The 17,578-nt window shown below is 37.1% G+C and overlaps 2 protein-coding genes across 2 annotated transcripts; both read right to left on the bottom strand.

Moving 5' to 3' along the window:
* Nucleotides 1-4,461: 4,461 nt before the first annotated feature.
* Nucleotides 4,462-16,678, bottom strand: LOC112510534 (protein MAEA homolog). Its single transcript, XM_025115986.1, has 7 exons — nucleotides 16,358-16,678; nucleotides 15,976-16,170; nucleotides 15,419-15,541; nucleotides 11,723-11,908; nucleotides 5,866-5,999; nucleotides 5,023-5,209; nucleotides 4,462-4,802 (listed from the first exon to the last, which is right to left on the bottom strand). Exons 1-7 carry the CDS (start codon nucleotides 16,676-16,678, stop codon nucleotides 4,701-4,703), a joined length of 1,248 nt encoding a protein of 415 aa, XP_024971754.1. The 3' UTR covers nucleotides 4,462-4,700.
* Nucleotides 10,270-11,695, bottom strand: LOC112510537. Its single transcript, XM_025115990.1, has 2 exons — nucleotides 10,658-11,695; nucleotides 10,270-10,574 (listed from the first exon to the last, which is right to left on the bottom strand). The coding sequence occupies exons 1-2, from the start codon at nucleotides 11,061-11,063 to the stop codon at nucleotides 10,501-10,503; spliced, it is 480 nt and encodes a 159-aa protein (XP_024971758.1). The 5' UTR covers nucleotides 11,064-11,695; the 3' UTR covers nucleotides 10,270-10,500.
* Nucleotides 16,679-17,578: the final 900 nt, after the last annotated feature.

Genomic DNA, 17,578 nt, shown 5'->3' with positions numbered 1-17,578 from the left:
CCATATTATAACATCAGCTGAGATAAATAATAAAATAAAATATTAAAATCACGATGTATCTCGCTGCATTGCGCGAGTACGCTTCTAGTTTTTTATAAGGATAATAATTTAGTTAACTATTAGAACTCAATGATTATCTTAATTGTATTTTAGATTTTTTATATATAAAATAAAATATTTATCTTGTATTTGACTATGTTTATCTGAAGTTAGTTACACGAATTCAATTATGAAATTTTAATAAATTGCACAGTTTATTTGTAATCTTGAATTTTAAGTAATATGCATCAATAAACAATACTTCATACATCAAAAAGTTGTTTTTTAAGAGTTTTTGCCAAATGTTTTATAATATAGTATAGATATACAGAGGTTCAAAAAAAACCCTCAAAGAAAATAAAAAACTAAAGAACATTATGATAATCATTCATCCGAACAATATGTAGATGTACATACAAGTAATTGAAACTGTCTTTTGGTTTTTTGCATGTATGCATATTATACATATGTGCATATCGAACAAATTGCTTTTAAATTACTTGTATACATATGGTAATCAGGGTGTTCCTCAATTTTTTATTTTTTATGGTTTCCCAATTCCCATGAATCTAACCTTTTATTTATTTATGCATATAACTATTTTTATTTTCAATCATCTAAAAAATACATATTTTTATCATTCGTGTTAAACAATTTCACTAATCACCTTCATTTTTATCGGTTTATTTTATTGATTATTTTAATATAAATATGTTTTTTGGTCATAATTTGTTACGAATAAAAAATTATTTGGTAACAAAAATTTTAATATAAACCTGTTTTTATTTTTGGCGGACCTACCATGGTGGTTACGGTTTCACGTGCTACCGTATTATTTCTCCGTCGAAGGGTAAAAAAAATTTAGGTTCGTGAAAGGTGCAACCGTATTAATCTGTTGTGTGCTACCGTATGTATTTTGAAACTAAAATGAGAACATGTTTTATTTGATAGAGTTGGTTTGCAAGGCTTTTATTCGACTCTAGACCCAAATTCAAATCTTGTTAGTGTCATTTTCTTAGTCAAATAGTGCCATCGATTGAAAAAAAAAAATTCGTATATTTGTTTCTTATAGTCAACCGGTGCCAATGTTTGAAAAAAATTTCCTATATTTTTTTCTTATAGTCAAATGGTGCCACCGTTTGAAAAAAATTATGAGTCCGTCCTTGACGCTTACCTACACTAGCATATGTTGGTGTTTTGAACAATATTTTAGAACAAATTAAAAATTCATATACACACACACACTCACACTTGTATGTCTTGATTCTCTACTCACTACTTTTTTCAATTTCAAAGACCTCGTGTTTGACGTTTCGTGTACGGGGAATATGAGTAAGTATTTACGTATTTAAGGTTTTAGTTTCTAAGCTTCCTTTTTATGTTTATTTAATAATATTATACAATTAAAAAATGACTGATCAAAACCTGGTCCATGCATGAAGGATTGATGATCATGGCCCTGTTTTCAGCTTCATGACCAGTTAAGGATCGATATTTGCTCTTTGATGATTAAACTGGACTTTCTAGGATCGGACCCAAGGACGGGTCTAGACCAATTATTATGCATCTCTGTGTATGGATATCTAAACAAACAATTTCATTAGGAAACATCCTTCCAACAACTTATTTGGCAACATTTAGAATATATCAAAAAAGTAATCAGTCATATATTGTGAATTACGATATCTAATACCTACTTTCCTTCATAGACATAAGAAGTTAAACCTTTGGATAGGATGTCAAGTTTCGCCTACGTTGCATATTCACAATACGACAATGTTCAAGTGTTGTGTAACTGTGGCCTCCTTCGATTGTTTTCAAGATATGGGTCTGCCCCATGGGAAAAACCAATGAAAAGCCAGGGTAAAGCTTCAAAACACCAGTCACTCACTCTTCGGTTCAAGGAGTGGTAACTGGTAAGTCACATATCAAATAAGGAGCAGACTGTGAACCAACAAGAAATCAAAAAATTATTTGTTTGTTTGATTAAATGTTCCATTCATAGGTACATTGTATAAGATACCCCGGTAAAGAAAAATGTTAGCTATACACAAGAATCTCTTGATCGAGGTCTGCAAGCTGCAAACTACCTTATAAATAACAAACACATGTCTTTGCTAATAGAGGTGAAAGATCACGCTGAACATCAAGAAAATCATTTTTATCTATTTTTCTTATATGTCGTAGTACCTGCCCCTCACTTGAGTGAAGTTCCGCAGTCGTCTAGAAAGTGCCCGGATATTGTACTTTTGGTCAACCCAATCCGAATGGGAAGAAGGTGGTCTAGTTAACTTCCTCTCTTGCCTTTTGAATTAAAGCGAGCTTTCCCACTAAGTCCAACGCAAGGACCCTTTTTATTTTATTGACGATATGTTCCGTCGTCAACAAACGATAACTCTTAATTGATATGAATTCTTATAATTTTTATTGTGGTTCACAAGTTTTCTGGGTTCTCAGATAGCAAACTGAACTCTCCATTCGGTCATATCCACAAGTGTGCATATCCGTGAAATTTTGTACTTTAAAGTTTTTTGTAAACCGAAAGTAACTCGTATAATTTACTTCAATACTTACATGTTTGCATTTTAGCTGAAAGAAGAAAAGTTTTATTTTATGTTCCAATTTTTTTATTTGTCAAAATTTTCTTATATTTCACGACTGCAAAAAACAAGTTTGCATTCATGTTTACAGTGTTTTGTTTTGCATCTTCTTGTGTGATAAAATTACAGTTTTGTTTTATTTTATTTTAATTTTGGACGACTGAATTAAGCATCTATCAAATAACTTTATGGTAGAAGCTTGCCTTGGTTCCAATTTTCGGCTAATCTTCCTTTCTAACCTCCTCGCTTTCCTTTCGTTCTTTTTCTGTTTCTCCAATTTCTACGTATTTTATTACTCGCACTTTTCACAAAATTAGAAGGTCAAATCTGCATACATCTCATCCAAGACTCCACCAAGAGAGAGAGATTTGGTTCGTTTGATTTTAACTTGTCAAAATATTGAGTAGAGCCAATCATGTCAGATATTACATATATGAATATAAGTCAGATCACAACCCCCCCCCCTCTCTCGGGATAGCCTCAACAGCTAAAATGCCCCCTTCGTTGGTGCCCTTAGAGATAGGTTTTGTGTCAGGTCGATTAGGGTTGCTGGTAATCAACTTTTTACCCAAATGTATAATAGTAACACTAAAATATGATAAAAATGATAACATGACATTGTTTATAATTCTTTGATGATATTAGATAATAGAGTAAATTACGAATTAGGTCCATATGGTTTGAGTTCATCATAGAATTAGTCCCTCAACTTCGTTTATTACAAAAAAAATGGTTAAAGTTTGCATTTTGTTTTGAAATTGGTCTCTCATCCTAACGTCCGTCCATCATGTTCCCGTTAGATCCCAGAGCAAACTTGTCATCTAACCATTTCCTTATGTTTTTACGTTTTATTTAGTAAAAACATTTTTCTCCACCACTTAAGGTTGTTTGCTAGAGATCGACAAACGTAACCCGTTATGCTAGAGGCTCAATCTCTAAATGTACGGAAAATACAAGTGTATTTTATAGTAAAAGATATGAATCTTTAAATAAATAAAAAATAGGACGGGTTAAGGCACCGGTTGGATGAGGTCCTACCAACATAGACTCTCGCCGAATACCATGTTACTTCTTCAAAATCCTTCAAGCCCCGAATTTTGGCCATCTCTAATCGTTCGTTGTTTGTGATCTAACCCTCTAAACCACAAACCAAATTGTAAGAGCAATTTGAGAATTTTTCAACCATTCAGTTTGGATGAAGTGACCAGATGGGTCAAACAAAATCACCAAATGGCGGTCTGGCCCAACCGACTTAGGTGGTTTGGGATTACAATGGTCCATGAGATTATGAGATAATAATCTGTATAATAGTAATTTATTAAAAACACACATGGTTCAAAATGGGAATGATAATGAACAATGGTATTTAATTTTATGAACGATTACTTCGGGGTTGTTTGTTTACCTCTTAATAGTTCCATTAAGAGGCAACCTCTGAATCATTAAAAGATGAATCTTGTTTGGTAAAAAAAAATGTCTCTTAATGGTCCTAAAACCCTTCGAATGATTTTGTATCATGGGTCTCCCTTAACCATTAAGAGCCTTAATTTCACCGTAAACAATTACCAAACAATTATACTTCCTTTTGCATTATATCACGAGAGCCTCTTAATCATTCAGTAACTACCAAACAACCCCTTAATAAATTAGGGGGTACTTTTTTCATTCCCTAACATTATCATTCCTCATTATACACATTCCCATTCTCTTAAAACAAACCAAGCACCCCCTAAAACGATATGATGAACCCTCTAATCGAGCACTTACTCATATCGAAAAGATAACAAAGACGTGGGCCCCACATGGTCCCACGGTACTATAATCAAACAAGAAAATGTTTCCTTTTCAGCAAATTGGCACAACTGTACATTTGGACATTGAAATAAATGTTTTTCCAATGAAGGGGAAGTTTTGTAGTTGGTTTAGGTACAAACAACAATTACAAACACGGAAAGGTGATTAGCATTTAGCAGCATATTTATATATTATATATAATATATGCATTTGGTGTTGTGAGGCTTGGATGCATATTTTAACAAGAAATGATACCCCTCTCAAATATTATGAGATGTATGCTTTGGTGACTTCAGTATAGTTGTAAACCAAACCTGTTCTTGGGCAAGTGATTTTGCCATTATTGTTAGTTGCCATTTCTTCAAGAGCCTGCAAAACAATCAATAACCAAATGATATGCTATAATCAGAATGTTAACAAAACTGGTCAAATTGCCAAAAACTACTAAATGCATTTTATACCAACTCTCAAAAGCAAGGGTCTATTTTCCAATTCTACCCTTAATCATGAAACAAATAAATTTATTACTCCCTCTACGTAAATTTGTCATTTAGTTAACTAAAAAGTGTAATAACTACACATTTCTAACCTTGGTGCTGTAAACATAGCCATTTGGTAAGACAAGTGGTGGGTTCTCTGTATCCATTAGCTCTTTCGTTATATAGCAGACAAGTTTTGAATGATGCTGCTTTGAGAAGGGCAATGGCATTGCAAGTTTACGGAAGCTTTCTTGAGACAGAGGATCCTCTTTTGTACAATCATCCTCATAACAGAATCTAAAGGCGATCAAGGCAAAAACTAGAGATACAAGTTTTGAGCAAAAAGCCACACTTATAATATAAAGATGCAGTATGGAATTACCCAAGAGAACGATGAGATAATATGTATATAGATCAGTAAGATATCTCCCATGAGATAATATGTATATATATACATAGTTGTTTGCATTTTACCATTTGATTGAATGGTGCTACCTTTTACGTTCAAATGGTAAAAACCAATGCACTCATAGGATTCTTAACCATCTTTGATAAGCCAAACCAACCTAGTATATCCCACCCTGAGCTAGGGATGGGTGGGATGTAAGCAGGCTTGACCTCTACCTCAAAGAGTAGAGCAGGTGTTTACGTTAAGACCCACAACTTGTACAAAGTGTGCGAAAAGGAAGGATAAAAACTTGCTCAAAAAATTTGCTGAGAAAGAACACAAGAAGAACTTGAAAAATAAGAAAGGTAGTGCTAAAATGTGAAAACATGTTGGGAGTAAACAACACACGAACAGACAAGCAACAACAAACAAAACATACCAACAGAAGCAGGTACAAGAAAACATAATAGTAGTGATTGCACCAAATATGATCTAATAACAATGTAAACAAACCAAAAAGCTTTTGACAGCAATGCAAGTGTGTGATTTACACACATTAGGATACGGAGTTTTCAGAGCCGACAAACCCGCTTGGAGATAAATATTCAACAAAGGCTCCAGAGTCATGCCGTATAACCTACAAAACTCCTGTTTGAATTGATCCATTAAGTAATCCCATTGCTTTGGTTCAAATAAAACCTGCCACAAAGTCAAAGTTAATTTAGAGTGATTGCACTAGTTAACCAGTGAACATCTGCAGCAACTAAACACAAAATGCCATATATCATTACCCAGAACTTCATGGAAAACACAAATTGATTATCAAATTAAGAAGGATAATGGAGGAAAGTGGATATCTATGATTGAAATGGAAATTGGAAAGAAATTCAATAATGGAAATGAACCAGGGAATCCTCCCTCTCTCTACGCACTAAAGCAAGAGCCAATACAAAAACTAGGAAAACATTCTCTACCCCAATACGTTTGACCTCCTCCCTTAAATAGAGGCGCAGGCACTCTCTCCCCTAACTAATTATTAGTCACTTTCCTTTTCTGCCTTTTTGGGCCTTCTAGAATATACCTTAAGAATACTTGGTTTATTCTTATTATGGTCCAGCCCAACCAAATCCGTAACATTACCCTGCCCTTCCAGTGAAGTCTTGTCCTCAAGACTTGCTTCTGGAAATTGACTCTTAATAGTCATTGCGTCCTCCCATGTTGCTTCTTCCAAAGGGCGATCCTTCCATTTAATCAACCACTGTACACTTGATTCGTTATGAACATTAACTGTACGAACTGCTTGAATCGAGTCTCGAACTAGTATATCAGAAGAATTAGTTTCCAATTCGGGTGGAAGGTTCTGCTCCACTGAATCCGACATCACTGCCTTTTTTGAGTAACGAAACGTGAAAGACCGGATGTACTCTAGAAGACGCAGGCAGCTCTAGTTTATATGCTACCGGACCAATTCGATTTACGATCTTGAAAAGCCCAAAATAACGAGTGGCTAACTTCTGATGGATTCGGTGCGCCATGGTCAACTGTCGATACGGTTTCAACTTCACATAAACCCATTTGCCAACATTAAAACTCACCTCGCGTCTTTTTTTATCTGCCTGTTGTTTCATTATCGCCTGAGCATGCGATAAATGGAACTTAAGTTGTTTTAATGCTTCATCTCGATCCCGTAACTCTTGGCTCACAGCTTCTACCCGGATCTCCCCTGGAATAAACTGAATTACAGTGGGTGGTTTTCGCCCGTAAACTGTTTCAAATGGCGACTTTCCAGTTGATCCGTGAAAAGTAGAATTATACCAAAATTCCGCCCAAGGAATCCATATTGACCACGAACGGGGTTGGTCAGTTGCAAAACATAGCAACGATTGATAGTTTCAGTTTGACCGTCTGATTGTGATACGTCGAACTCATACGTAACTGAGTTCCTTGTAGACGGAAAATTTCTTGCCAAAACTGACTAAGAAACAATGGGTCACGGTCGCTAACGATCGACTTGGGAATTCCATGATGACGCACCACTTCCCGAACAAAGATGTCAGTTATTGACCTTGTTGTATATGGGTGTTTTAGAAGAATGAAGTGGCTGTATTTCGAAAGACGGTCTACCACCACCAAAATCGCGTCAAAGCCTTTCGACTTAGGTAAGCCCAAAATGAAGTCCATTGAAAGATGTTCCCAGATCGTCTCCGGAATGTCCAAGGGCTGCAAAAGACCCCCTGGTGAGGTGGAATCCGACTTACAACGATGGCACACGTCGCACAACACAAATTGTTGCACAACAGCTATCATTCCTGGCCAATATAGATCAAGTGCTAAACGACGGTAATTTCGATAATAGCCGGAGTGCCCTCCGGAACCTGATTCATGGAATTCTTTGATTAAGGTGGCAATAAATTTCGATGTACGAGGAATCACCAAACGACCCTTATAATAAAGTATTCCAAGTCGAACAGTGTAACCCGAATGAGAATTAGGATCCTGTTGCAATTCTTGAATTGTCTTTTGAATAACAGCATCCTTACGGGTTTCTTCAATCAGTTGAGCCCCTTGGACCCAAACTGGATAGGATAGTATCGAAGTCAACTCACCTTCCTCGACGCTTCGTGATAATGCATCAGCAGCCCTATTTTCCCGTCCTGGCTTATAACAAATATCAAACTGGTAACCAAGTAATTTAGCCACCCAGTTTTGTTGCCCCGGGTTAGTAATTCGCTGCTGTAACAAAAACTTTAAGGTTTTTTGATCAGTGTACACCGTAAAACATGTTCCCAATAAGTAAGCTCGCCACTGTTGAACCGCCAATACCAAAGCCATGATCTCTCTTTCATAAGCCGACTTGGATAAATTACGTTCACTCAAAGCCTTGCTAAAATAAGCGATGGGACGTTGTGCTTGCATTAAGACTGCTCCGATTCCTTTACCCGATGCGTCACATTCAACTATAAATGGTTGAGTAAAATCAAGAAGTGCCAAAAGTGGAGCCGTAACCATGGCAGCTTTGAGTGCTTCGAAGGCTTGTTGAGCTTCCAAATTCCAACAAAAAGCATCCTTCTTTGTGAGGTCCGTGAGCGGTTTTGCAATGCTACCATAGTGGCGAATAAACTTCCGATAATATCCCGTAAGACCTAAAAATCCCCGTAATCCTTTTAGTTGTTTTGGAACTGGCCAATCCAAAACAACCTCTATTTTTTTCGGGTCCATTGACACTCCTTTGCCGCTTATAATATGACCCAATTAATCAATGGATGATTGCCCAAACGAACACTTTTTACGATTCACCACAAATTGATTCTCGAGTAAAACGTGTAGCACCACCGTTAAATCCTTCATATGTTTTGACCAAGTGGGGCTATAAATAAGGATATCATCGAAGAAAACCACCACAAATTTACGTAGAAAGGGTCGAAAAATGTCGTTCATAACAGACTGAAAGGTAGTCGGCGCATTGGTGAGCCCAAACGGCATCACCAAATACTCATAGTGACCGTCATGGGTGCGAAATGTTGTCTTATCAATGTTGTCCGGCTGCATTCTGATTTGATTATAACCGGACTTCAAATCCAGTTTAGAGAGAAAAAATGCACCCTTCAATTCATCAATAAGTTCCTCGACTATTGGAATCGGAAACTTATCCGGTATCGTGGCTTTGTTGAGAGCACGATAATCCACACACATCCGCCACGATTGATCCTTCTTTTTGACCAAAATGACTGGGCTGGAAAATGTGCTTTTACTTGGTCGAATCATACCAAGATTCAAAAGTTTTGCAACTTGCTTCTCAATTTCAACTTTTGGATGTGGGGGTATCTATACGGTCGAACACAAATGGGTTCATGAGACTTGATTAAAGAAATTCTATGATCGTGAGCACGCCGTGGAGGTAATCCTGTTGGATCCCGAAATACATCTGAAAAACGATCAAATAAGGATTGTAAATCTTCTTGTTGTGCTAAAGATAACTCCTCCTGTTCCTTTTGACCCGACGAAACAGTATTCAGAAGACGGGCCTGAGAAGGATTGTTGAGTGACAACCACAATTGAAGAGAAGCTTGGGAAACTTGAACTTTAGATAAACTGGATGCACACCGACTTACCTTGAAATACAAATTTCATGGAAGACTGTTCCCAGTTATGGATCACTTCTCCCAAGGTCTTAAGCCATTCCATGCCTAAAACCATGTCCAAATGTCCCATTTCAAAAACCAGAGCCTCCACCTCGAAATCACATGTCCCCACTCGTACTTTAAGGTGCGTACAACGTTGGTTAATAAAGATTTTATGGCCATCACCTAGCTGGATGTTGATGCCGTCAAAAAATTCGGAAGATAACCCTAACACGGTCACCAATTTCTGAGAGATAAAATTATGCGTGGCTCCACTGTCCACCAAAATCACCACCAGAATACCTGCTATTGCCCCCTCAAACTTTAAGGTTTTGCCACCAGAAGATAAGTCAGCAGTAGCTCCGAAGAATTCCAAAGCCATACATAATCCAGTTGAAGGAATTTCCTTCTCGTTAGTGACTGGCTCCTCCATTGTTTCGACGGTCTAAAGCTCACCATCCCCATCTACAGATTCATCGTCGCCAAGAGAAGAATCCGTAATTTCCCTTCGGGGCATTTGTGAGCGGGACCGAATTGCTGCCCACAATGGAAACACAACCCTTTCTTACGACGCTCCTCCCATTCTGTACGGGTCAGAGACCGAATACCCCGATTGCGATTGAACAATTGGCCATAGTCTGCTGATTGAATCCCGACAGTAGATTCGGAGGCATCCGACCTGCATCGTTACGTGTAGTTGGGCTTTTCTCACTAGAAAGAGAACTACCGGGCCCTTTGTTCTCATATCGACCCAAAAGATTGGATTTGAAATCCCCTTGGGAAGAGAAGCCCAACCCACCTCCTGCATGATATCGAATCGAAATCGGGACTGGGAAATATTCCCGAAAGAAGGGCGAAGCATCTCTTCGATATCTTTAGCAAGATACATGACATCGAGACGAGATTGAGGTCGATGGAGACGTACCCATCGTTTCACGTCATCTCTTAAACCCGCAATGAAGTACCCGAGGGTCTGTGTCTCGGGTAATCGCAGTACCAAGGACAACAAATATTCAAAATCGTCTATATAATCGTGAATAGAAGATACCTGCTTCATCGTCGCCAATTGTTCGAAAGGATTATGAATCTCTAATCCCGAAAATCGTTGGAGAAGTTCGGCGGACAATTGTTCCCACGTAAGGGACTCGTAAATCTGTTTCACAATCGTGAAGCAATGTTGAGCCACCCCAACCATACTTAATTGAGCAAGACGAATTCGAAGGTGAGCTGGTGTACCATGAATGTCAAAGTATAATTCAGCCTTCTGAATCCATCCTTGAGGATCGAACCCATAGAATTCGGGCAATTTTACCTTCTTTGCCGCCCATGGTAACATATCGGAAGAACCCCATCGTGGACCAGAACTGAGGGAGCTGTCTCCTTGCAGTGGTGGTGACATTCCCTGAGAATTATGTGGAATTGAGGATCCATTGGAGGCCCCAGACGGTCCTCCACTTTCGAGGTTGGGTTGAACACCCTGTTGTTTCACCGATGCCATAAGCATCTTACGAAATTCAGCTTCCTCCGCTCGCTCTGATTCCCACGCTTGCATTCCCACTTTTATTTCTTGAATATCCGATTGCAACCTTTGAATATGTTCTTCATGTTGCTTCAAACGGTTCATTTGAGATCGAGTTTCCATGGATTCCACACAGCAGGTCAAGGTAGGTCGGACCAATGATGGAAATCACAAATTGATCATCAAATTAAGAAGGATAATGGAGGAAAGTGGATATCTATGATTGAAATGGAAATTGAAAAGAAATACAATAATGGAAATGAACCAGGGAATCCTCCCTCTCTCTACGCGCTAAAGCAAGAGCCAATACAAAAACTAGGAAAACATTTTCTACCCCAATACGTTTGACCTCCTCCCTTAAATAGAGGCAGGCACTCTCTCCCCTAACTAATGATTAGCCACTTTCCTTTTCTGCCTTTTTGGGCCTTCTAGAATATACCTTAAGAATACTTGGTTTATTCTTATTATGGTCCAGCTCAACCAAATCCGTAACAGAACTTGTGTGTGAATTAAGATCGAGCTAATAGCCTAAAAGTATTCTCCAACTTAAAGAGTTTATGCATGATTCACATCTTATCTCCTTCCCCAGATGTAACAATAACTAGACAAAAAATATGATTTATTCTTCCTCTACTTTGATTGATTTGAGGACTTGGTGATATAACATCCAACAATTTTAGTTAAAGTTATGCTTTTGTGACTTATTGTAGTCTTGCCATCTGCAAAACCATAAATGCTTATGCTCATTTGACAAAGTATGTATTTACAAGAACATTAATAACCTTGTATATCTCACATCCAGTATTACTTGTAAACGCCAGTGTGGCAAAAACTTTCTGAAGCTCTTTCATATAAGTAGCTGCCCATGGTGCAAGGTACTTTCGGGCATACATAACAGCCCGAACATTGTTGTCACTGCGTACCAATTCAATGAACTCCTGAAGTCTCAACTGAAACTCAAATTTGCTCTGTCATAAAGAAATGCACTCGATATTAGCCATGTTCATGCGAAATATTATGCAACCATGTAAATAACTTTTTATCAGATGGAATATACAAGAATTTCCAAGGAATCACAAGCAAATATTCCTTGGCAAGCCAAAATAGTAACTTTTGACGGGCGACATTGCAGCCACATTAAGAATTGGTTGTAACAGTCTGAATTGCATAAAATGTCAACAAAAATAAAACCACTACATTGAGTAATAAGCTTATCATTAGCAGTCCACCTTTATTTTCACCAAAAATATCAGTAACATGAAGTGTATCAACAAAATTAGGCCAACAACTAAGCATGACAGAAATAGAGAGCCTCGCATGAATTCACTTCCTACTAGAACAAACAGAATGGCTGCTGAATGAAACCTATGCAGAGCACAAACATCTATCATGCATAACTTATCTTGCAAGCGGATATAAAGTGAAATGGAGATGTTCAAAACGGGTACTGGAAGGAGACTCGGCCAAAAGAAAACTTTTATACTACTGAAGAGTGGAGATTAATAAAATCAATGTTTTAGATATTAGTTAATCAGAAACATCACATCTTAAGATGCTAAAGACGGAAAAGTGACCCCTCCCCCCAAAAAAACAAAAAATAAAAATCAGACCAACATCATTTCCCTCCTATCACATATTATGGGGATTGATGGCACCCAGAGACATGTCCTGGAAGAATGGGGTTTTGATTTCTACGTTTTTTATTTGGTTTCACTTGTTCTTACTGCAGATCCATTTTTAGCCTAACCCATCTAGTTTGGGATAAAAGATTTCTTCCTGTTTTGTTTGGCTAACACCACTGCTAGACCTGATATAAGGATAACTTGCACATGAAGGATAAAAAATAGCCAGGGGCATTTTCATAGCTATAGATGAGGGTAATTGTGTAACAACGGCTGGTTATAAATATCAGTTAGGCGGTTGAGTAAGTAAGCTGGTATGGTTAAGTCAGTTAGCAGCTAGTATAAATAATGAAGGGGTCTGGACAGATAGGGGCATCATTTTCTGGTATTCAATTTGTAAGGAAGAATTTGCTGGAAGAGTTCCAGCCTCTTGAAAGCAGGCCTTTGAATGACATCAGACAATTCTGTGAAATACTTCAATCGTATTCCTGAATTGAATTAGCTTGCATCTACCACCTTGAAGTAGAAGAAAATAAAAACATGACTGATACTGGTCATGCCATTTTGACGATATTCATGAACTACAGACAGGTCTCACTTATAAATTATTTCTTCATGATTTATATAACAAGCATAACATGCCTTCAGCAATCTAAAAAAGAGGTACAAATGCAAACAAAATTGGTCAATGAAAATTGAATAAATGCATATTGACTCCCCCCCCCCCCAAAAAAAAAAAAGAACTTCAGTTCTTTTCTCTCCCTAAGCTTTTTTGGGGTAACTTATTCCCATAAAATAATCTCATCCATTCATATCCAACTCAGCAACAACCATCTAAACTTCTTGATTCATACATCATTATGAGCCTGATTCTCTGAGAATATTATTCCATACATCTTCTAAGACCATGGTGTAATGCCTATTTTTCTCCAAGTTTCTGGTTGTAAATTGTGCATGTCCAGTTGCCAGCAGCTCCTCACAAGCTTAGCATCTCAAATCAATATCAAGCAATGGTCAGAGAAAACATCAAATATTTCCGCTATGAATCAAACTGACCTTTCAATATTATATATCAGGATTTTACCTGGTTCGAGTTTAAGGACAAGCATATCATTTACAAACTTCTTGACAGTACACATGACATTCAGTCTGCTACCAATTAATAGTATATTGATATAAATTGAAATGAGTTTGTGAAAGACTATAGTGTTACTTCATTTAATATGATCAATCTTTTAACCCTCCTTAGACTCTGTGTCATCAGCACTTTTCTCTGCATGAGTTAGGGGACGTTTTGGTATTGACTTAATGGCATGTATGGCTTATTCGGTAAGCCATACATGACTGTTTGCTTGTGGTTATTAGTTCAGATGATAATTTATTTGCTCAGCCCAAGACAGAGAGCTTAATTCATACAGCCCGTCTTTTTCCATCCCTACCCTTCAAACACGACCTGAAAACATGCTCCCTACCCTTCAACTCACTGCTGCTCAAAAGAATAATGTTACTTTATTTCATATAATCATGTTACAATTCGCTCAATCTTTTAGCCCTCCATATTATCTTTAGTAAAACTATGCCAAACAACTCTGGGAAACATTGAACATTTGGAGAAGAACCCTGAACTCTGACTTTAATTGCTAATACTTCCAAAACAAGATGTATAGCAATACATATACTTCAGATAATTATGAATAATCAATTCCTAATGTGTTCAAAAACCAAATCCAGCAGAAACTTTGAAGCACCTACAACTTCTAGGATTTATCGCACCAGAAGAATCAACCTTGAATGGTTCATCACTCACCATATGATGCAAAAATCATCTCATAATGATTATGCTGAGACTAGAGGATTTTAAGGAGCACTTATAGTAAATGACAAAAAAAGTGTCGCTTTATGAGCACCTTAAATTTAAAGCCTTTGAGAATGCAGAGGTACGTTTTCGTAATCCTACCAAGACTTTCTGATATATGTGGCTTCATTCATCATCTCCAGACTAGATTAAAGATCTTTTAGGTGCACAGTATATCAATTTCATTTCATAAGAATTAAGAATTCTGTCACCTCAAAATTTAAAATGATCATCCAGAACTTCAATGACTAATCAACAGAAATTATGAAGAGATAACTTGAGAGGTTCCAAACTTCCAATAAACAGAATCAATTGCTATAACCATTTCCTTAAAAAAGCATATAATTGAATAGTGAGCCAAGCACACGTCTGCTCTGCATCCTTGTAACAAATTGTTAGGCTTTACTAGCATAAGTGACCATCATGTAACCGACTTTGAAATCCATGGTAGAACCAGTCTTTCTTAATGAATAGGTTAACTTTTATCAGGACCAGTTGATTAACAAAAGATTTTGCATAGGTTCTGCCTAGGTGAAGATTATAATCCTCATCAACAACGTCCCTGTTTCATCTAAAAAATGGTTGCTGTTTCATACTGACCTATTGTCCATATGAACATCCTCATTAATATGAATAACATGTTCCACAAAGAAGATAAATGATGCCAAATTTGGGTTCAACTAGGGGTACTCAAAATTAAATACAACCTCAACCCATTATGATACAAGAAGCACTACTTCTTACCTAGACAGACTACTTAACTAAATAGATGGTTTGCTTGGAGAACTGGCATCAAATACAGAACTGGTAATTGCTCAAATTTGAAAATTTAAACAGAGTGCTCATAAGAATTTGTTCATTATGAACCTTGGAAAAAGTTCAAACTCCAAAGTATTCAGTATGACATAAAAAATGTACAAAAGAAGACAACTAAATGACAATTCAGCACCTCTATTCCATATCACCAACAATTACAAGTTTAAACAATAAAAAGGAAGTACCTTGGCCTTCTTAAGCCTAGACTTGTTATCAGCACACCAAGCTAGAGCAGGAGCTACCTCCTTATTCCGTAGAGCATCAATAACTTTTTTGGCTTCATAAAAGATTTCAATATCAACAAGATCCTGTCAAAAAGAAAGAAGCGAGAATGTGAGAAAAATTTATAAGAGAATCTCAAGTGAGTCCTCAAGATCACCCAAAGAAAAACCATTGATGCTTGTCATTGGGGGGTTGAACCCTTATATAGTTCCTGCTTTATGGAATCTTCAAACCATAAAGCATCAATACGTACTCTTTGGATGTACTACACTATTAACAACACTAGGTTGTACTTTGTCCTACACACTGAAAGAAAAGAAACAGATGGATATGATGCCTAAAAATTTCCAAACTAAATCAACAGATTCACTATAGGTGAATCTTGAGAAACCAAGAAGAAACTTCAAAATAAACAAGATCTACTTTAAATCATTGCCTCTATGGCCCCAATCAACAGCATCCATGGATAAATACCTAAACCAGTTGATTAATTTATCTCAGCACCAAAAACGCCAAGTACCTGTATGCTACTGCTTTCAGCAAGCTTTGTGGCAGTGTCATAGTACGACATGCGCAACATATAGTCCACCAGTATTCGCTTCAACCGCGTATTATTCCACTCTGATATATTGTCCGCATCAGCAGATTCCAAATGATCAAGTCGGGCCCTACACCGCTGCGCTTGAAGATTCTCAGCCCGACTCCCATCTTCCAACTGTTTAGTTGCAAATTACGAGTCATTGATTAACCAACTATTTTCCTACCAAGATTCCTAATCACCCAAAAAAATAAATACACAACAGAAATTAAGTGATGTAATACAATCAAGTACTGCATTTAGATAAATGGAGCCCTAGAATAATAATTAAATTAGGGTTATAAGGATAAGGGATAATAATTACCTTCCGCTTGAGACCTTGTAATCTAGAGACGAGAGAATTGAGATGTTGCACGGCATCGTCTTGGGAAAGATCACCGGCATCTGATAGACCAGACATGACGGCTGAGACCTCTTTCTCGACAGCCCGGTGGTTGGCACGGATCGTCTTCTTGTAGTGTTCAAATGGGACTCTTAGGAACTGATGTTCTAGTTTCAAGGACTCGGTCAGTTGGCTGAGTTTGGAAGACGGAACTCCGGCGTGAAGTGATGGGAGGGATGTGGCCGTGGCTGACGCCGTGGTGGCGTTGGTGACGGTGGAATTGCCGTTCGGAAGGGGTTCCATTTTTGTTGGGAGAAGGGAGGAATCAAATCGAGGGGGAGGTGGAGTATAAGTGCACAAGGACACAAATGGTTGGGACCATTGGGGGAGGTCAAGGTGCACCTGCTAGAAGGTCCAACTATACGACGCCGTTTCAGGTGACTCGAATCTAATCCACTTCCATTTTCATTTGTTTAACCGTTAAATTTAAGGGAAAATTGCATCAAAATGGAACCAATTTTTACCTGATTTTTATTTTGGGGAACCAATTTTTAAAATCGTTATTTTAGAAACCAACTTTCACCTGATTCCTATTTTGAGAACCAACTTTCAAAATCGTCATTTTAAGGAACCAACTTGCATCTGATTCTTATTTTGGGGAACCAACTTGCAAAATAATCATAGAAAAATGGGAAAATTCCATCAAAATGGAACCAACTTTCACTTAATTCATATTTTGGGGAACCAACTTTTAAAATCGTCATTTAAGGGTCTCTATCAAACTTTTGTTTATTTAAGGGTCTGGTTAATCTGTTGAACATGTAACATGTAATTTAAGGGTCTCTATCAAAGTTTTGGTTGGATTTGCAAAATTTGATTTATACGTTAATAGTAACACAGATTGGTTAGATATAAAAATCTTGAATGTGATATTTAATATTTATTTTTTATTGCATCAATTAATTTTTTTTCTGTTAAATTGATTTTTTATTGCATTAACAAAAAACAATTTTTATCGTGGTAATTTGGATTTTTTTTCGAAAAAATCTTCAATTTGATATCTGAATTAAAAAAAACGATATTATGAAAAATAGATTTTAATGCATTAATTTTTGAAAAAAAAAATTAGTTGTTTTTCTATAATTATTTTTGAAAATTGGTTCCCCAAAATAGGAATCAGATGCAAGTTTGTTCCCCAAAATG

This window comes from Cynara cardunculus (genome assembly GCF_001531365.2).
Source record: "Cynara cardunculus var. scolymus isolate 2C chromosome LG 3, CcrdV1, whole genome shotgun sequence".
Classification (NCBI taxonomy): Eukaryota; Viridiplantae; Streptophyta; class Magnoliopsida; order Asterales; family Asteraceae; genus Cynara; species Cynara cardunculus.
Note: the sequence above shows the minus strand (reverse complement) of the source record. Positions and strands in the feature narration are given on the sequence as shown.